This window comes from Acromyrmex echinatior, chromosome 1 (assembly GCF_024713525.1).
Source record: "Acromyrmex echinatior isolate Ae372 chromosome 1, ASM2471352v2, whole genome shotgun sequence".
Lineage (NCBI taxonomy): Eukaryota > Metazoa > Arthropoda > Insecta > Hymenoptera > Formicidae > Acromyrmex > Acromyrmex echinatior.
In genome coordinates this window covers 23,537,405-23,558,521 of record NC_141852.1, presented here as the reverse complement: position 1 = coordinate 23,558,521, position 21,117 = coordinate 23,537,405, and the positions used below count along the sequence as shown (strand labels likewise).

The window sequence follows — 21,117 nt, the reverse complement described above, 5'->3', positions numbered from 1 at the left end:
CGCAACATGTTCGATTTGCTAAATCCACTAAATTATGATCTCTATTGTGATCGGCTAATATATTGCATATTGCGAACATGTTTAATTTTTCTTGTGTATGTCACGACCCTAAATTAATTGAAATTTCTTCAAAGTCGCCGAAAAACTGAAAAATTAAAAAAAAATCCTCCACCCGCAGGGCGCATTTTCATGTGCATATTTTCAAGTGTGTCCAGTAAAACAAAGATGGCGCGCATTTGCACACACCCACACAGCAGGCGCAGGGTGCGTGCAACGTAGAACGTCGATGTAAACATGCGCCGGCGGCGGGCGCAGACGGAGGTTGGCATGTGATCCTGGCTTTACTGTAGATAATACGAGGCTGGCGAAAAATGGCGGACGAACAGGTGAGTCGGCGACGAGAATAAACACGTCTCATCCCGCGCGTGACGCAACGCTATTAATCGCATTACAGAGCGGGCGACGCGCAAGCGGCCGCGCCGGCGGAATCCGCGCCGGATTTCCGCGTGCGTCCTCCAACCCACACTCGTGCGTGCGTGCATGCGTGCGTGGATACGTACCGAGTGTGCGGCGCGTCCGCGCGCATTCGCCGCATTTCTCGAATCTCGCGGGGACAGCCGTGCCGGGAGAAAATCCTTGCTCCAAGGAGGAGTCTCCGTTTCCCTCGCGCGTTGTTGACAAAACGATACCGTACGACGCGAACTTCGGTTCAATCGCCACCGCTTCGATCGCCTACTGATAGTACTGATTGCAGATCGTTGCCGATCGCGCGCCGCTGCGCCACACCGTTTGGTCGTTCTCCGTTTCGCCACGCTCGTCAAGCTGACAGAGTTTCTTGTGAACGCGAACACCGGCTGATCTAACGGATAATTAACGGCCGATTAGAAAAATCATCTGATTCACAGTGTTACAGTGTGCTGTGTGGTGTCAGAATCGGTGAAGCCACCGAGTGCATTTAAATTGCTGATCGCGCGGTTGGTGGACGGCGCGTTCCGGTTACGATTCCTCCTACGACGAGCGTCACGTGAAAGCTCGCACGATGCGATGTAAATGAGAAAAAAAAAGTGCGGTGACTCCGCCGCGTTTTGGGGCGCGACTGCGTCGTCGTCAACGTTGTTTATCTTCGTATACGTTGTTTGTACGCCGCCGCCACCGCGCCGGGGGATACACCCGCGTAACGAAAGCCGCGAAGCTTTACGGGAGCGTTTATCCAACGAGAACGATACCTGGCGATTTGGCCCCTAAATCGACCGAATTCTCCATTTCATCATAGTGTGCATTTATTTACAACCTGTCGCTTGCGTATAACCTGTCACGGCCTGTGAAATCCCGCGTAGAGTCCCGCGCGTCAGCTGGCACATTTCTGGAGTACTGTTGTAATACCTCATCCGACGATAACATTTCGTGCGCAATTCTATCGACAAAATAGACGCGACCAGCGTTCTTCCGCGAGACAAAGATCTCAATCTCTATTTTTTTTCTACTCCGTTATCGCACATGTGTGTGTGTGTATGTGTGTGTATGTGTGTGCGTGTGTGTGCGTGTATGTATGTATGTAAAAACATGTAAATATCTTATAATTTATAAGTTGCGCTATTTAAACACGTGTGATTCTCCTTGAGCTGTTTATCTCATCGTTCCTTCGTCTTTCCGGTACATTTGTTTAATACTTCCATATATACTGATTATCTTAGACAATTTTTGTTTTAATTAGTCGATTCCATAAAATATGTTCCCTATTTACTTTATGCAACTTGAAAAATGTGTTTGTAAAGTGTTTAATAAAATATTATGCTAATTTCAACGAATTGGGTAGAATTCATTGTTTATCGCAGGGTGGGGCATACGAAACATCATAACGTTTATCACTCTTATGTTTATTACTGATGTAATACTCTCTAAAACTTTTAGAACCTCGTTCTGAACAGTAAAATCTCTGAAAGTTACTCTTTTTTTTGAGATTCAATTTTTACTCTTTAGTGTGAGATTTTATTTAAAAGAATTTAGACAGTAGAATATGTACATAATTGGAATTTTTTTAATATTTAGTACTAACGTGCAGATGTGTAGAATGCAGCTTAAAAAAGTGTCATCAATACGACGATGATATAATCTTGAAATCTTATGATCTTTTGTGCGATAAATTCGGTCACATGTACTACACTGAATCACATATTAAAAACTGTTTAATATAAATTATTTAAATATAGTGACGTAATATAATCAACTTTGACAATAAAATAATGTATGTAGATTTTGTTAAATAACATGACAATGTCATAGGATATTTAATCGTTTAAAATATTTACATGCTTCTACATTTTGCTAATTTCATGTACCTATAGTAGCTTTCAGTATACATACATTAATGTAGTAAATATAAATGCAAGTGACGAATTCGCTATTACTTCGAGTTAAATAACCCAATATTTTATTACAATTTTATGCGCCACCCTGTATACAAAAGAAACGAAACTATCTTCAGGTTTCTCTTTTATCTCCATCTAAGTAAGTTTCAAACTGATTCTGCCGGCATAATGCAACTGTATTGTAAAATCTGTATTGTAAATGTCTTCGACAGTAACGACAAGTCACCAATAAAGATTTATGTGGCACCGTAAAAAGTGGATATATTGTTACTGAAACTTTTTTTAGACTTGTACCTAAATGGAAGTCTTAAGAGACGGCTTTAAACAGTGTGACTAAGAATGGATCACATACAGGAAGTACGGCAGCTGGAGTTGCTATGCAAGCAATTGTACGAGTCGCAGGATTCAGCGCATCGCGCAGAGGCAGAAAAGGCCTTGGTTGCTTTCCAAAATGCACCAGATACTCTTACGAAGTGCCAGCTTCTCCTGGACCGCGGAGACTCTGCGTATGCTCAATTACTGGCCGCTACCACCTTGACGAAGCTGGTATCACGTTCGGCACAGGGACAACTTACAACAACACTCAGCTTACAACAGAGGCTTGATATACGTAAGTGATAGTCCATTCTGTTTTGCTACATGAGATAAAAGAGATGTGTCTCTTGAAATTTAAAGATGCGAGATTGGGTGTTTCAATTTGTTTAATATGTTTGCAGGAAATTACGTACTCAACTACTTAGCAACACAACCAAAGTTACCGAATTTTGTGATACAGGCTTTGGTTACACTATTCGCAAGGATATCAAAGCTTGGGTGGTTTGATTCTGATAAAGAGGAATTTGTCTTCAGGAATGTAGTCAGCGATGTAGCCAAGTTTCTTCAGGTTTGACATACTTTATTCACATTGTTTCTTACACGCTGTATTTCTCTATTTGCATACATTATATTTTCATTCATAATGTTTTATTGTAATGATTAAAGGGGTCAGTGGAGCATTGTATGATAGGAGTACAGTTGCTTTCTCAATTGACGTGTGAAATGAATCAAATATCGGAAGCCGATGCGAACAGATCTCTGACAAAGCATAGAAGAATAGCGAGTAGCTTTAGAGACACACAACTATTTGAAATATTTAGGTTATCATGTACCTTACTAAGCACTGCTCGTGAGAATTGTAAAAATTTAAATTTCAACGATGAGGCGCAGGTATTGTAATTACATACAATTAATGATTATTTGCGTTGTATAAATTAATGCATCGTCTGTATATCTCTTTTTTGTAGCACGGTTTGATAAGACAATTGTTAAAGCTTGCACAAAATTGTTTAACATTTGACTTTATTGGTACATCAACTGATGAAAGTTCGGATGATCTTAATACAGTACAAATCCCGACAAGCTGGAGACCTGCGTTCCTGGATTTTACTTCGTTGAAATTGTTTTTTGATCTATATCACAGTCTACCTAATACGTTATCGTGTTTGGCACTCTCGTGCCTAGTTCAAATAGCGTCGGTCAGACGGAGTTTATTTTCCAATACTGAAAGGGCAAAATTTTTGACACACTTAGTTAATGGTATTAAGCATATACTACAGAATCCTCAGGGTCTTAGTGATCCAGGAAACTATCACGAGTTTTGTAGATTATTATCTCGACTGAAGAGCAATTTCCAACTTGGTGAGTTGGTGTTGGTAGAGGATTATCCCGAAGCAATACAACTGATCGCAAAGTTTACAGTGCAAAGCTTACAAATGTGGCAATTTGCGCCAAACAGTCTGCATTATCTTTTGACTTTGTGGCAAAGAATGGTATCTTCAATGCCGTATGTAAAAGCTGGTGATCCGCATTTATTGAATACGTACACACCAGAAGTTACAAATGCATACATTACGTCGAGACTCGAGTCGGTAGCAGTAGTGGTTAGAGAGCGCTTGGAGGATCCATTGGACGATCTAGGAGTGGTTCATCATCAGTTAGAACAAATATCAGTTATTGGTAGATGCGAGTATCAAAAAACTTGCACCTTACTAGTTCAACTGTTTGATCAAGCTGCAAGAACATACCAAGAGCTAATGACGCAAACGGTGTCACCAACGCAACAGATTGACATTGCAATTCAAGAAGGACAACTCACATGGCTTGTATATATCATAGGTAAATGGAATGGTACATTAATGCATTTTTCTTTTAATATATATTAAAATATATTAAGGCATAACTAACAATATTGTATTAATTAGTATTGTATTAATTTATTATAATTAAAATATATTAACAATACTACTCAATTCTTTTCTCATTATCTTTTATAGGTGGTGTTATTGGCGGAAGAGTGGCATTTAACAGTAACGAGGAATTTGATGCTATGGATGGAGAACTGGTTTGCAGAGTGCTTCAATTGATGAATCTAACTGATTCAAGACTCGCGCAAGGGGGCTGTGAGAAACTGGAATTAGCGATGTTGAGCTTTTTTGAGCAATTCCGAAAAATCTATGTTGGTGATCAAGTTCAAAAGAATTCTAAAGTGTACAGGAGGTTATCTGATGTGTTGGGTCTTAATGATGAGGCGATGGTACTCAGTATTTTTATTCGAAAGATGTAAGTGGATTTGACACATACGAAATTTCCTATGCTACGAATTAATGCTGAATTATAATTTACAGAATAACGAATTTAAAGTATTGGGGTAGGAGTGAACAAATTATTTCCAAGACACTACAACTTTTAAATGATTTATCAGTGGGTTATAGTTGTGTTCGTAAACTCGTCAAATTAGAAGAAGTACAATTTATGCTCAACAATCATACGGTATTATATACTGATATCTATTAAGATATACTTAAGATTTTGATTTTTTTTAAATAATGAGTTATAATTTTAACCTTTCTTGTACAATAATTGAATTAAAAAATAATTAGATTTTTTTCTGTTGATGTAGCGAGAACATTTTCCATTTTTGGGAAACAATGTTGCTGTGACAGAAATGCGCTGTAGATCAATGTTTTACACATCTCTTGGTAGATTACTGATGGTAGACTTAGGTGAGGACGAGGAAAGGTTTCATACCTTTATGTTACCTCTTACAGGTAAGAAAATTTAATTAATTTTTTTTTAAATATATGTGACACTTAAGTTTTTATATATAATTTCAGGTGCATTAGAGAGCCTTGGTCAATTAATGGGCGCTGCAGATACACCTCTCTTTGCAGCAGAGGAAGCAAAGAAAGCGTTGATTGGTTTAGCGCGAGACCTTAGAGGTTTAGCTTATGCATTCAACACCAAGACATCCTATATGATGCTTTTTGATTGGATGTACGTATATAAGATACAAAAGTATACAAATATTTACTATTAATCATTTGTGAATATAAAAAAGCAATTATTTTCCTTTACTCGATGTTTTCTTTGAATGTAGATATCCGAATTATACACCGATTTTATTACATGCTGTGGAGTTGTGGCATCACGAACCGCAAGTAACAACGCCCGTCCTGAAGTTATTTGCTGAGTTAGTACAAAATAGGAGTCAACGATTACAGTTTGATGCATCGTCTCCAAATGGGATACTATTGTTCCGCGAGGCTAGCAAAATAATATGTAGTTACGGCAATCACATATTAAACGTTGAAGTACCTAAGGATCAGATTTATCCTTTAAAACTCAAAGGAATAAGTATATGCTTCAGTATGTTAAAGGCAGCCTTGTGCGGAAGTTACGTAAACTTTGGAGTGTTTAGGCTATATGGTGATGAGGCGTTAGATAATGCCCTTAATACATTTGTTAAATTACTCCTTAGTATTCCACAAAGTGATCTCTTGGTAAGTATATACATTAGTCACAATATTTTATTTATTTCATTTATTATTTAAATAATTTTCTTTTTGATAAATCAAATTGTATCAGTAATATTGGTCAATTACTACATAATGATATAAATATTTATCTTATATTGTTATTTTTATTTTGTTAATATATTTTACATTGTTTTTCACAGCATTATCCCAAACTATCGGCAACATATTATTTGTTACTCGAATGTTTGGCGCAAGATCACATGATCTTTTTGTCTACTTTGGAACCTAGGGTTTTTCTGTACATCCTTTCCAGTATCAGCGAAGGCCTTACAGCACTAGGTGCGCAAAAAGACTTCTATACAGGTCTGTGCGGCTGATTCTTGCTATTCTCTATATCCTCAATGCCATATCTTGAAATTAAAATTTTAACACTTAGACGAACATCTATGAATTAAAAAAGATGTTTTTCTTGGTCAATGTTTCTAGAAAAATTTTTTTACAGTTTACAAAAAATGGAAAGATGATTAAAGATATTTTACATGTATCATAAGCACAATTAAACGTACATTAATAATTTATTTATAAAGTTATATTAAAAGAGTAAAAAGAATTTATTCAATAGAATATATTATAAGTATATACAAGACTAAAAAGTTATTATAAATTTTTCCTTTGAATTATCCTTTGAACATATTTCCTAAGTCATATAAACATCTATTTCATTGTTGCGAACGTAATCACTTAAGATTATAACATTAATCTTTTTTATACATTAGAATTTTATATTGGTTTTAATATTTGCTTTTTTGCATTACTGCTTGGAATGTAAATTTGCCTATAGAATTAGTCACTGCGACAGTTCAAAATGCAAGGAACAGACGCATATTTCAAGTATTTATGCACAATGAAGAAAATCACTGAGAACACTTTATGAATAACATTGGCTATAAGAGGATTGGAGTGCGTGGAGCCTGGACTCTAAATATGAAGTGCAAGAACCACATAGCTTGTATTCTTTATAATATGTTCTATATGAATGTTATGCAATTTTCTGTTTCTATTGAAACGAAATTGAATAATGGGTCTGACATAGATAATCAGCCGCACAGCTGATATATTACTAAATAACATTAACATTGAGTTAGATTATGTATGTTTTATATAATAATGTACTAATTGCAGAGAGTTGCATGTATTATTATTGATATGCTTGAATATTTTTAATAATCATACGCAGTATGAATGCTCTCAATTGAATATATATATATATATATATATATATATATATATATATATTATATATATATGTATGTATGTATGTATATATTGCGTTTGTATTTGTGTGTGTATGTAATATATTAAAATTTTTGTAATATATATAAATAGATATATGAAATAATAAAAATCAAATTTTTTAGATTTTATGTAATTGCGGTTTTTAAGTTAATAACGATAATTGTGATTTTGTATAGAATAATATACTTATATTATAATTATGTATTTATGTAGAATATCTTTAAAATTTCCTTTATTTAGATTTCTGTAATAATTTTTATTAATATTATTTGTGTTTATTAAATTACAAAGTATTAAATTATACAGAGAGAAGCAGGTAAGTTTTATTAATAAGTTCGTAATGCTGATATTTTGCTGATATTTTGCTGATAGATTGCACGTATTTTTCATTGTGCTGGAATTTTAAGGATATACATATATTCACTTCTTTTTGACAATAAAAACTGAAGCAAAAATAAATTTTTTGATTTCAGATACTATGGTTTGTACCGGTTGCTGTGCAACTCTTGATCATATTGTGACATATTTGTTTAAGCAACTTTATCAAAAAGGTACCTTAATTTAACAATTATTAATAAAATATATAGCGTATCTTCTATGAAACTGTATTAATTCTTAATCAGCATTATCTAATCGAAGAGTTCGGGCTTCAGACCTGTTATTCTTCAGACAAAATTTGAAATACTTTGCAGCTTTCAATATCGAAAAATGATAGTAAAATTTATGCTTAGTAAAGTTTGTCCACTCAGGAGGTCAATTATGTAATTTTTTCCTAGGATGGAAATGTAAAAATGAAAATTTTTTTATATGTTTACATGTTTATATACATATATACCTATAAATTTCCACTTTCCAATTTCCACTTTACAGAAAAAATTATATGATTGATATCCAAAAATTTAATATCACAAAACATTTGAAAAAGAAAACAAAAAATATCACAAAAATAATGCCTTTCTGAGTTTTTGAGACCGTTCTTGCTTGGTTAATGCAAGAAATTATAAAAAATAGTACTAATATTATAATATGTATATGTATTTTCAGGATATCCAGGAAGGAAAAATGCAGTTGTTCCTGGAGGAGGAGAATTATTTTTACAAGTTTTGAAACAGCATCCTGAAATACTTCAACAAATTTTAAGTACTGTTTTAAATGTGATAATGTTTGAAGATTGTAGAAACCAATGGAGCATGTCTCGTCCTTTATTAGGTCTCATATTATTAAATGAAGACGTAAGTTTATATTGATAGTTTCTTTACAATGTAGTAATTCCTATAATATTATTTTTTTTTTAATGTCTTTTCATCTTAATTTTTTATCTATATATATATTGTGTGTGTGTGTGTGTGTGTGTGTGTGTGTGTGTGCGTGTGCGCGCGCGCGCGTGTGCGCGCGTGTGCGTGTGTGTGTGTTTGTGCATGCGTGTGTGTATATATGGTAGCCTTTATGTACGTATATAACATCTTATTTATCTGTTCTTACAGTATTTCAATCAATTAAGGGAAAATATTATTAGAAGTCAACCAGTTGATAAGCAAGCAGCGATGGCCCAATGGTTTGAAAATTTAATGAATGGGATTGAAAGAAATTTACTCACAAAAAATAGAGATAGGTAAAAAAGCAGCAACTATAATATTCTATTATATGTCCTAAGCGTTTTATAAAGATTATTATTGTTTCTCACAGGTTTACACAAAATTTATCAATGTTTAGAAGAGACATAAATGATGCCCTAAAAGGACCTAATATATCAAATTCAGTCAATGATATGATGACTTCGTAGTAATACTGCTCTCTCTGAAATAGATTCTTCTAGGTTCTTGCCTGCCAAATGCTTGAATGTGTGTGCGAGTGAAACTCTAAATTAATGATGAAATTAAAATTATGGCTTTAGATGAGTATAAAGATAATAAATATTACTATTTTACATATTACAGCTTGGCTTCCTATTCTTCGTAACTATCTTTTTATCCGCTCAAATTATATTTATATTGATTTTCATTTTCATGTAGTAACATTGAAAGGAAATAAAATTTACAATTATTTCTTCTTTATATGACCTTTAGAAAGACTTTTTGGACATTTTAATATTTTTACCTTCAACGTAGTCGAATAAAAAAAGCTAAAATTTCTTTTTTTTATTACCTTTATACTCGAACTTTCTTAATCTCTCATGAAACGATCAAATTTAAACATTTTATGCATATAATTATTATTCAAAATTGATTATTATATGATGTTTTATGAGCATACAGCAAATATATATTGTTTGAATTTTTCGAAACAAACCGTCTTCATATTTTTCACTCAAAATATCGTATACTTTTACAATTTTCACGAAAGTACATAAAAAGATAAAAAGTCAATAATTTTTTATTTTAGAGAAAGACATATGTTTTTTTTGTTATGTATTCATTTGTTTCTAAAAGTCATTTTAATAGAGATAGACCTTTTATATAGAGATTAAAAAAAATTTCGTATTATGTTGTTTTTTTGCGTTTAAAATAATGTAAACATGATGTCGTACCTGTTGATTTTTCTTTATATTTTTATTGTCTCAGACATTGATGACCTTTCCACAAATAAGTCTCTTACAAACGATAATTTAAAATAAAACACTTGTTTGTAAAAGATTTATTAAAATATTTTCTTTCTTAATTTTATACAATAATCTCGGAAGGAAAATGGAATTTATGTGAAATATTTTAGTAGGTTTTAACATTTCTGATATATTCACAAGTGTCGGTTCTTCATATTTATTTTGTCAATAAAGTTTTCAACATTATATGTACATTTTAAAGAATAGGAAGCCAATAACATTATTTTTATTTGATGACATATTCTTGACAATGACATATTCTTATTTTAAATGAATTGTGGACTTTCATTCGTTTAAGAATGTTGTGCACACAAACGTGCAGCTTAAAAAAAAACCATTAGTAACATTACAGATTCTTGTAGAAAAGAGAGAGAGAGGGAGAGAGAGAGAGAGAGAGAGAGAGAGAGAGAAACGCAAATCGCGATACACTCATTACTTAAAATTTATTCAAATAAAAGAGCTATTATGAAGCTATATTATCCAGTGAGTTATGAATAATGTGAACGATGTAAATGAGGATATCATTAAATTTATCATACAAAGATTCACTTAAGAATATATAGTTATATTGTGTTATTATTGACATTACTTCAAAAAAATAGATGAACGAAATAGATATTACGAGACGTTAAGTAAAATTCATTAATTTTACTATATAAAAACGATTATATATAAAGTAAAACGCGCAATTTTGAGCAATCGTCTGTCTAACAGCATTGTCTCAATTGTATCTTACATCACGAACTTCTATATTAATTAATATTTATTGAGTCATAACTATCAAAATATTCAAATTTTCATTGACAGATAAATATGAAAAATACTTAATATATTTTATAACAAAATAAAATTGGAATAATCGAGAAATCAAACAATTGCAAAATGGATAAGATAAGATATAGGATGTCGTTAAGATATCTTATATCGGAATGTTTTTAATCATCCTCTTTTATTATAAATATCGTTGCAAAATTTACTGGCCATAGAAAAGAAAGAGAGAGAAAGAAAGAGAGGAAACATTCCTTTATTTTTTTATACGTATATATTACACATCTTTTATAATATTTTGTAAATTATTTTATAGACTTCATAAAAAAAAATCTACGTGCCCATCTGCGAACAAGCAACAAGATACTCTCTTTGAATTTAATATATGTATATTTATGATATAATTTAACAATACTTTTTTAACGATAATTTTTTTGGAACAGAGGTACAGTAGAGGTTTTCTAAATGCCGCATCCTCAGGATCATATCCCATCTAAACTTTATTCGATGCTCTACAATTAGTAAAACAATCAAACGATATTAGAACGCCAAAATCCAATTCAACTGTCTCTTTGTAATGACTGTGTGATAAAGTTACACATATAATATTTTCTATAATTGCAGATCGTTAAGCGAAACTGACACTGATACAGTTTCGTGATTAGGTAGTGAAACTACCCTCACTGCTCGTAGGTACCGCGTATTATTCTTAGCGAGTTGTTGTATTACACTGTGATAGTGACGCCGTAAGAGTACATTATTGTATTATCTGTCGCTCGATCTCGTTCTCTGCGAACGAAAGAAAAAAAAAGAGAAAGAAAAAATATCGCATTGAATATAAGATGTACCTGTAAAGACACAATTTTTTTCCACGACGCGGTACAATATTGCGTTGCAATAGTTGGATTCCAAAATCTTGAACTGGTAATAATTCAAGTCTCAATAAAACGTTTCGAGTCGCTTTTCCGAATTACAATGACTTATTTGACAATATACAATACGATATACCGAGAGAATACCCAGCGTTGCGTTACGTTGTGTTGTGTTACGTTGCGACTGTAGAGCCCGCAAGAGTTTCTTACTCTTCAAGGCTGTAGAGGCTGCGTGATCCTCTTTCGCTGATGAATGCGAGAATCTGACTCAACGTCCTCAGCACAATCTCAGTTTCCGCGTGCGTTCTGCCGCGTGAGGGACGTTTAATAGATTTTTATACAAATGCACAGATAAAAGAACCTATGACAAAAAAAAATGAAGAAAGAAATTATATCGAGTGTGCAAATTTTTCCTACGAATAAAATACACAAAGCAGCATTTTATCAAGATTATACGCAAACCTATACGGGTCGATATTCAGCGCTGTACCTTTATCAGATAATATTGTAAATATACATTGATCACGATAAATTGGTCCCTTAATCCTAAGTTACCTTTTTTGTTTTACTGATCCATCTACAGCGAGTATATTGATACACGATGCGCAAATTTGAAGTTTATAAGCAAAATATAACTCGCAAATAGAAGATATGTATGACAGAGTGTGATATGTAGTAAATATCGCGCTTCGTTATTTACTGTAAAGATTTTATTTTTCGTCTCTATTTTTTTCGGCCTTAATCTCAAGCAGTCTTGTGTTTTAACAGTCTTATTCCAATTTCTTGCTGTCCTGCTCAATGTGAGAATAATTTTTCTTCTTCTTTTTTATTTTCTCTGAAGTGACTCATTTTTTATACGAAGGGACAGAATGTGTAAAGTGCGTTCTAGACTCGATGTATGGATTTAATTTATCGAACTATCTGAAATTTTATCAGTGTAATTAATATATAATAATAATATGTTAATGTTTTTGCTGACGTGTTGAAATATGAAATATTATATACATATAGAATTCTTATTATAATATATTACTTTTTTTTACTGTAAGGAAAAATCTCTTATGTTTACCTTATTGAATATTTGAAGGATGTCACTCCTCTCTCCTTCCTTATATACATATGCTAGGTGTTCAATGAGGAATTCGAATTATAAAAATACATTATAAAGATTTCGGCTGCATTTTGTATATTTTATTACTTCGCGGAAGAATCGAACGAGTTAATGATACATGTGATAATTGTAACATGTTATAAACTATATATGGTCATTATGTGCAAAAACGTAATGTCAGAACATATCTTTATAGCGTAAAGACGTTGTGATTCTGTGATCGCTAGGAGATCTGCGGTCAAGTTTTGGCCATTAGTTGATGCACCGCTAGTTGTACACGCAATTCCACGCAAGCATCTTTCTCCTCGATAATACTACGTATCAACGTCGTCATCTTCTTCTGCAGAGAGAATCGTAAATGTACAGAAGTAGAATAAGAAAGCTGTTATGGAAGAACGTACCTCAAGTAATTGATTTTCTTTGACTAGCTGTATCATGGCCGTCATTTCGGCTTCATTAGGAGAATGTGTCCTCTCTTTGGGCTTCTTCTTTTCTTCTTTTGTGCTGTGCTCCGTCAACATCTCCATTAATCGTTTGATCTCATTTCTCTCCTGATTGATGCGAGATTTCAATAACGCTTGCATGTTCAACAATTCCTCATAGATCAGCCTTTCTCGCAATTTGTCTATGATATCTTCTTCAGACTCTGTATATAAATTAATGATAATGTGTACTTAGCTTAAGAATGTAATAGAAATTATATACTATTAATATACTATTAATTATGTACCATTTGCTCTGTCATTCGGCATTATATTCTCAGGTTCTTGCGGTGTGACTGCAACCTCAACCGCGGAATCAACCGTGTCTTTCTCTTGTACATTTACATTTTGTTCATTTTGCGTGACGTTCACACTGTTACCTGAGCAAGAACACTTCTCTTTCGTCTCTTCTGCGCTATGCAATTTGTTGTCTTTTTTTATCAATGTCGAATTGGTTGACGATTGAACATCACCAGATATTGTCTGTCCAGAATCTTCGTCTGCAGTTTTTGACTTCTGCGAAATAGATTCCGTTGGAATATTATCGGACTTTATTTCTTCATCCAGACTTTTTTGCGTAGCACCTTCCAATTTTTGAACAGTCTTACATTTTCTCTGCAAAGTACAATTTATTATGTCAATGTTCTTTATACGATACGAATTTTTAAAACATTCTTGTAGCTCTCTGTACCTTTAGTTGCGTTATCATGCGTTGTACCTCCCATAATTGTTCTTCACGAGATTTCGTTACAAAACCGGCATTCATTTGCATATGAATTTGGGACAGTAACGATTCCTGTTTGGATAATTCCGCAGCTATACCCTCCACGGAATCTGGCAGATTCGTACTACCAGACGATAACGGTGGAACATACTTTGTCAATTGTATATTTGGAAACAGAGCTTTGCAATGGAATAATAAAGCCAATAACAATCTGTGACTCATTTGTAGAACCGGGCTTAATGTCATTGAAATCGTTTGTGCGTTCATTTTTGTTGTTTTCTCCTGAAGTAAAATTTATTGAAAATCAATTATATGTTTTAAGAGAATAATGTATTAAATTGATTGGAAAATTTATGTCGCTTCACAATTTTTATTTCCAATAAAATTAGAATATAATAAAAAAAAATTGAAAATTTTTATCTCTAAAAGGATCTAAACATCTAAGCTCATCTGACGGATCTTTTGCATTGAACCAATAATATTTTGAACATACACGTGTCGTGACATTGTCCAGATGCAATATGACCCATGCCAGAAGAATCCTGTTGCATTCAGGTAACTGCTGTGTCAACTGGGCCAATTGCGCTTCCCGTTGAGCGACATCCTTGGTCGACGCTGCTTGCTCGAAGCGCGATATCGTTTCGCTATTCTCCAGCACGGGCTCTGGCAGCTCTCTACATCACCACAATGCGCACTTTTTCGTTTGATCTTAAAACACATGGTGAGAAGGAGGATAGAATTCGCAGATATACAAACCTAAGAAAGAGTATCAATAAGCTCGTAGCTACCGTGGGTTCGAACTCGGATATATTCACTAGCTCTCGATTATTATACAATTTTTTCAAGTGCTGAATTTTTGACTTCACCCCAGGGACTTTGTACAAGCCTTCCACGTTCATCCCATGCTCTTCTACATAATCTATGCAATCTCGCACCACCAAAGGTAATTTGACTCCGTCGTGGCAACAGCTTCTTTCGACTGCCAGATGAAGACTAACCCCAAAAATTGGTTGTTCCTCTGAAGAATATTATACATATATATATATTTTTTTTTTAAGAAATTGATGAAACAAATCAAAATATATCAATTGTATTTGTACAAATTATGATCTTACCGCCAATATCCAAACCTTCATGTTTTCCTTTTTTCCGATCCTTTAATTTTTGTTTGGATTTATCTTTATCCTTGTCTTTTCGCTTTTCCTTGTCCACATCCTTCTCATCCTTTTCCTTCTTTTTTTTATCCTTCTCCTTTTCAACATCTTTTTCTTTCGCCTCTTTCTCTCGTGATTTTTCACGTTTCTCCTTTTTAGTTGGGAATTTAAAGGCTTTGGTCTTTTTTGATTTTGAAGGACTTCTATGTAATAAATCACATATTACATTCAATATTATATAGGACATTTGAAAAAGTGTAATTATTTTAAGAGTAATTTGCGATTAATTATTATTTTATACATAATAAAGACTTTTATAATAAAATGTTCACTGAGCAAATCAGAATTAGTATAAGCAATAATATGTAATCATAAATATTTAAAATAAGTCTGCTTTCCATTTATAAAAACAAAATCAGGCTCAGTGATGCAAGAGAAAGCTAGTGCTGATAAGAAATATAGAACAATTATGAATGGATGGCCATTAATTATAATTATCGAGTATTAATAGTGTAGCCTTATTCATATGTTTTCGTTAATTTTAGATAGGAAGAACAGATAAGATCTGTTAACCATGCTCACTAATTAACTACATTAGTTACATTAGTAGGTGTCAAGCAGCAATATAAAAGAGAGAAATCGCATAGATTTCGAAGCAAATATTACTTTGTTTCCTGATCCTCGTCCGGTGAACTCTCACCCTCTAGAGTCGCGTAACCCCTGTCCTTTCTGTCCTTCTTGTCCTTACGTTTTCCACCCAGAAGCTCCTTTTTGGAATGCTTGTCGTGGCTGCCCTCGTCACTAACTGCAGTATAAAAATAAATGATACAAGATAAATATCTCTTACAGTGAAATGACAGCAAGAAAAGCAAATATATAACATCTGCGACTAGATTTTGACAGATCACATAACCTGTCTCTATTTTTCGTGTACAATATCTAATCGTTCGAAATATAAATATAACATAACAGTAATCATTACGTACAATCGCTTTCATTACTTTTCCTCGCCGATTCAGAGGCATACAATCCAGGAAATTCCTTCTCAACGTCAGGACTTTCAAAGTCCATTCTATTTTAATTTATGTGCACTGATGTGCACTTGACACACAAACCAACTGAAACCAACATAAACTGATACTTGCGAATCATGGTGGAAGGGATTGACCATGGTGGAAATAATGGACTACTGACAAGATAGCAGACAAATTAAATATTTTTGATTTATTTATGTTATTTATACATATATATATATATATATATATATATATATATATATATATATATACATATGTGTTTGTGTATATTATATAATTTAGATATCGTTTGGGAAAATTTAGGAAAAGTATTTAAACATTTGGATAATAGTATTTTTCTTATTATTAACAAATTTTATTACGCGTCAAGTTAACAGACAACGATTTTATTTAATGTGTTTTATGAATGGAATTAATTAGAAATCATTTGGGGAAGACATCTTCATTGTTATTTTCATTTGGAAAAAGTCGCTATTTTATAATTTAATTGATTTACACATATTTTACGACATATTTACACATATGTCGTATACTCCAATGTGCTCTATTATAACTTCTCACTTCAAGCACGTTAAAGTGAGTAAATGCTATGACAGGAGTATTTTAGAGCATGTTAGAGCATGCGACGCGACAAACCTAGAAATAAATTTCAATCATTTCGCTTACGGACTTAAACGGGGAGCACGGATTTTTGCATAATGCATAACACGTATAATGCATAAGAAAATGTACCAATCAAAGTCCTTCGTTTCCTTCCTTTCCATGAAATAAAGGACTTTGATTGGTTGATTTTCTTATGCCTTATGTTTTATGCAAGAGTTATGCAAGAGTTCTCCTCGCTTTAAGGTTTCACGAGCTGTTCTAATCGACTGTTTCAGCGACAAAAAGGATCACGTGATCAAAATGAACGCTTGAATTCTGACCACGTGATTCTTTTTGTCGCTGAAATAACCAGTTTGAACAATTCATAAAATTTATCTTGAAGGTAAATTGTCTCCGGCCGACATTGGAGTATTCTCTTCTTCTTTTTCTTCTTTTTCTTAATTGATGGCTTCTGCTTCCATAGAGTGCGCGGAGACAATACGACCAGATCACGACGTAGAGTTTTTTTGGAGCGATGTGAGTCAAATGGCCCAAGGAATTCGACACTGCGTGACGAAATTATACTTTGCCATCTTATTATTCTAACTATCTAGTATTCGATAGGCTCCGATGCTCGCGGCAAGAGAGCTAGCGGTCGTAAAGGTTTAAATACAATAGGCACAGGTAATAGGAAACAGGGAATAATAAGCTGTCCAATTAGAACTCTGAGATATAATATCAAACTTACACACCAGAACTCTGATTGGACGGCTCGTTATTCACTATTATCTGTGCCTATTATGTTTAAGTCTTAAGGCCGGAATTAGACTACTAAGTTTGACCAATCAGAACAAAAGGAATCAAAACTTCTTTATTTTCATCGGTGAAATTTCAATCTTTAATCTTTAATCTCAATCTTAAATGCATAATCTAATTCCGGTCTAAAGCTAATAGTGAATAACAAGCCGTCCAATCAGAGGTGTGTAAGTTCTAGTGTGTTCGATATTATATCTCAGAACTTTGATTGGACAGCTTGTTATTTCCTGTTCCCTGTGCCTATTGCCTGTGTCTATTGTATTTAAGGCTTTCAATCTTTTAATCTTCAATCTCAATCTTCAATGCATAATCTGATTCCAGTCTAAGACGCGCCGCTGGGAGGGATGGGAGGTCAAAGCCATGCGCAGACGCAGGAACTTGCCGCGAGAGAGCACCGCGAAAATATAAATTATAGATTCCGGTCACAGGCGATATTACAGCTCGCAAACATCTATTGTCTCGCATATAACAGCAAGCAGTCATTTGAATTGCACGGCGATACAGTTTCGATTTTGACTGTCAATGACGGACGGACATGCGCGAAAGCAGTGTTTAGACTTTGTTATAGGGATTCCAGCTGCAAGCGGTTCCAAATTGCATCACTAGAGGTGTGATCAATGTGATGTTACAAATGCTTTAAAGCGTTTTTTGGTAAATCAATTTGTAAAATTTTTCTTCTAATTGATCCATCAAACGCTTCAAAGTATTTGTAGCGAGACTTAAATTTCACCACAGCCTAGGTGCGTTCGGCATTGCAAATCGGAAGCGTGTACATATACATGTATATTATAATTGATTATAAAGATTACATTATGAATGATTTTATTTCAGTATTATGTGTTTTATGTGTTTTAATTCGAACTAAATGAAGTAATGACAATTATGCACAATTAGACCCCACAATGTACCACACTGTTAGAAATGTTCTTAAATTTTCATTAAATTTTAAGTTACACAATTTGAACTTAATTTCATGACATTACATTAAATTTAATGTATTTATAACTAAAAAGTATATTTGTATACATATCATAAAATTTAATGTATTTTTCATGAAAATTTATGAAATTTAATGTCCGTTTTCACTAATGTACATTAACTTTAATCTCGGTTCAACTACTCTTCGTTTTTTTCTAGTTCTAAAGATTAGAAGTATCGTAAGGTTGGACATCTGTCAACAACAATCTTGAAATACTAGCGATTTTGTATCAGCATCATATTTTTTTTTTTGGGCCGAATAAGCGTCATTTGCGAGAACTTTTGATTTACTTCTTTAATTTGAAGAAATCTGCAGCTGAGGCTCATCGATTGCTTGTAGAAGCATATGGTGAGGTTACCTTAAGTGAGAGAAGTTGTCGTGAGTGGTTTCAAAAGTTTAAGAACGATGAATTTGACATCGAAGACAAAGAATGTAGCGGAAGGCCGAAAGTGTACGAAGAATTGTGTACGCGGAATTGGAAGCATTATTGGATGAAGATTCGTGCCAAACGCAAAAAGAACTTGCACTTGCATTAAGAGGAACTCAACAAGCAATTTCACATCGTTTGAAATCATTGGGAATGATTCAAAAGCATGATTCAAAAGAGAATTGGATTCCATATGAATTGAAGCCGAGAAACGTTGAACGCCGATTTTCCATATGTGAAATGCTGCTTGTCAGGCATAAACGAAAGGGTTTTTTGCATCGTATAGTCACTGGTGATGAAAAATGGATCCACTACGATAACTCAAAGGAAATCATGGGGATCACCTGGCCATGCTTCAACATCGACAGCCAAGCCGAATATTCATGGAAAAAAACTCATGTTGTGTATTTGGTGGGATCAGTTTAGTGTCGTATTATGAGTTGCTCAAACCACACGAAATCGTTACTGGGGCTCTCTACCGAACACAATTGAGTCCACTACTCCAGGCATGACAAAATTATTCTCCTGCATGATAATGCTCGATCACATGTTGCGGCGCCGGTCAAAACCTACATAGAAACACTCAATTGGGAAGTTCTATCCGCCGTATTCACCAACATTGCCCCTTCCAATTACCATCTACTTGCTTGATCAAAAAGTTTCCGGAATTCATTCAGAAAATTCAAAATACAAGTTTATTCATCAAAAGTGATATTGTCCCCTTCAAAGTACTCTCCAGCGATTGCAACGCACTTATGCCAGCGCTTGATCCAGCTCTCGAAACATTTCTGGAACTCTATTATTGGTATAGCCATCAGAACCGTCTTCGATTTTTCCATTACCTCCTTTTGACTGTTAAAACGCGTTCCCCGCAGGTTTTTTGACTCGATCGAACAGAAAAAAATCGCAGGGAGCCATATCGGGTGAATTCGATGGCTGTTGGATGGTATTCGTTGTTGCAAACTCATTGTTGCAAATTCAACTCCATTTTTAAAACTGTAAAAAATCGAAAACACGCGCAGAGGTAGATATACTCAAGACGGCGTAATTTTTACAAATGTCAAGCTATGGCGATAAAATTTGATGGAAATGTCAATGATAGATGTGGCAACCTAGCCAAAAAAAAAGAACTCAAATCAGCTGACTCAGAGCATCACCTGGTGGTCTCTTCCGGAAACTTTTTGATCAAGCTGGTATTTCGATCGATGACGCATGGCCTGTCTGAGCAGCACTTCACATCATATGAAGATATCAAAAATTGGATCGATAATTGGATAGTCTTAAAAGATGAAACGTTCTTCCAACGTGGTATCCGTATGCTACCAGAAAGATGGGAAAAAGTAGTGGCTAGCGATGGACAATACTTGGAATAAAACATTATGTACCGTTCTTTCACAATAAATGCTTAATTTTTGATAAAAAACGGCGGAAACTTATTTGTACTCCCAATTTATTTAAATATATTAGGTGCGCAACTAAGTTCTCGCTGTTATTTTGATGGCATTTCCATCAAAATAACAGCGAGAACTTAGTTGCGCATTTAATATAATCCGAAACTAGTGCTTGATTCATATTTACTCTAATTCTTTATTGCAGAATTCGATGAAGGCTTTAGGACTTGTAAGTAGATTATGGCTGCGTACGGTTTAGACGTTTCCAGCACTTCTATTCTTATTTTATGTTTAATAAACGAAGAAGACAGAATAATGATTACAATTGACGCGCTTAAAGCATGTGAGCGTCGAAACCGAACACAAACTACATGTATATCGAGACGGGCTTAAGCCGTAAAAGGTGCTATATCAAGAAAAACATGAAGAAAGGTTTATGTCAAGAAATGAATGAAAAACGGTCTATTTCATATAAGGCGTGAAGATCTGTCGGAACGCATACGAAATACGGTTTATATCGAGAAAATGAGAAGAACGGTTCAAGCCGATTCAAGTCATATGAAATTAAAGAAGAGGTTATATAGCGCAATATATTTTCTTCTCATAATTTTTTTAGTGATATGACTGAGAACGGGAATTATCTTGATTTTTAATCTTGCTTCTCGCATTCATTTATTCATATATAATTTAAATTTCTATATAACTAAATTTGTGTA

The 21,117-nt window shown here is 34.0% G+C and overlaps 2 protein-coding genes across 6 annotated transcripts; one reads left to right on the top strand and one right to left on the bottom strand.

Moving 5' to 3' along the window:
• Nucleotides 1-263: 263 nt before the first annotated feature.
• Nucleotides 264-12,230, top strand: Ranbp16 (Ran-binding protein 16). Of its 5 annotated transcripts, none has more exons than XM_087411251.1 (15): nucleotides 264-386; nucleotides 755-2,979; nucleotides 3,086-3,252; nucleotides 3,351-3,575; nucleotides 3,653-4,523; nucleotides 4,682-4,967; nucleotides 5,033-5,177; nucleotides 5,308-5,455; nucleotides 5,522-5,681; nucleotides 5,785-6,187; nucleotides 6,364-6,526; nucleotides 7,933-8,010; nucleotides 8,504-8,691; nucleotides 8,944-9,071; nucleotides 9,146-12,230. In XM_087411251.1, the coding sequence occupies exons 2-15, from the start codon at nucleotides 2,709-2,711 to the stop codon at nucleotides 9,240-9,242; spliced, it is 3,330 nt and encodes a 1,109-aa protein (XP_087267377.1). In that variant the 5' UTR covers nucleotides 264-386; nucleotides 755-2,708; the 3' UTR covers nucleotides 9,243-12,230. The 5 variants fall into 5 exon arrangements, with proteins under 5 accessions (XP_087267377.1, XP_011064669.1, XP_087267384.1 ...); XM_011066367.2 differs by having other exon boundaries at nucleotides 275-386; nucleotides 2,656-2,979; XM_087411258.1 differs by lacking the exon at nucleotides 264-386 and having other exon boundaries at nucleotides 799-1,653; nucleotides 2,656-2,979.
• Nucleotides 12,231-12,867: 637 nt separating this feature from the next.
• Nucleotides 12,868-16,839, bottom strand: Rlip (Ral interacting protein). Its single transcript, XM_011066364.2, has 10 exons — nucleotides 16,703-16,839; nucleotides 16,156-16,287; nucleotides 15,836-15,974; nucleotides 15,131-15,372; nucleotides 14,772-15,033; nucleotides 14,509-14,689; nucleotides 13,983-14,297; nucleotides 13,540-13,906; nucleotides 13,211-13,455; nucleotides 12,868-13,149 (listed from the first exon to the last, which is right to left on the bottom strand). The coding sequence occupies exons 2-10, from the start codon at nucleotides 16,238-16,240 to the stop codon at nucleotides 13,048-13,050; spliced, it is 1,938 nt and encodes a 645-aa protein (XP_011064666.1). The 5' UTR covers nucleotides 16,241-16,287; nucleotides 16,703-16,839; the 3' UTR covers nucleotides 12,868-13,047.
• Nucleotides 16,840-21,117: the final 4,278 nt, after the last annotated feature.

Bases quoted from the DNA above. Each gene is read 5' to 3' on its own strand.
- Ranbp16 (XM_087411251.1), top strand. From the start codon at position 2,709: ATGGATCACATACAGGAAGTACGGCAGCTGGAGTTGCTATGCAAGCAA. The intron at 5,456-5,521 runs GTAAGAAAATTT...ATATAATTTCAG, and splicing joins CTTTATGTTACCTCTTACAG to GTGCATTAGAGAGCCTTGGT. The intron at 5,682-5,784 runs GTACGTATATAA...CTTTGAATGTAG, and splicing joins ATGATGCTTTTTGATTGGAT to ATATCCGAATTATACACCGA.
- Rlip (XM_011066364.2), bottom strand. From the start codon at position 16,240: ATGGACTTTGAAAGTCCTGACGTTGAGAAGGAATTTCCTGGATTGTAT. The intron at 15,034-15,130 runs GTAAGATCATAA...AATATTCTTCAG, and splicing joins TGAAGGTTTGGATATTGGCG to AGGAACAACCAATTTTTGGG. The intron at 14,298-14,508 runs GTATGTTCAAAA...ATTTTACTTCAG, and splicing joins TGGACAATGTCACGACACGT to GAGAAAACAACAAAAATGAA.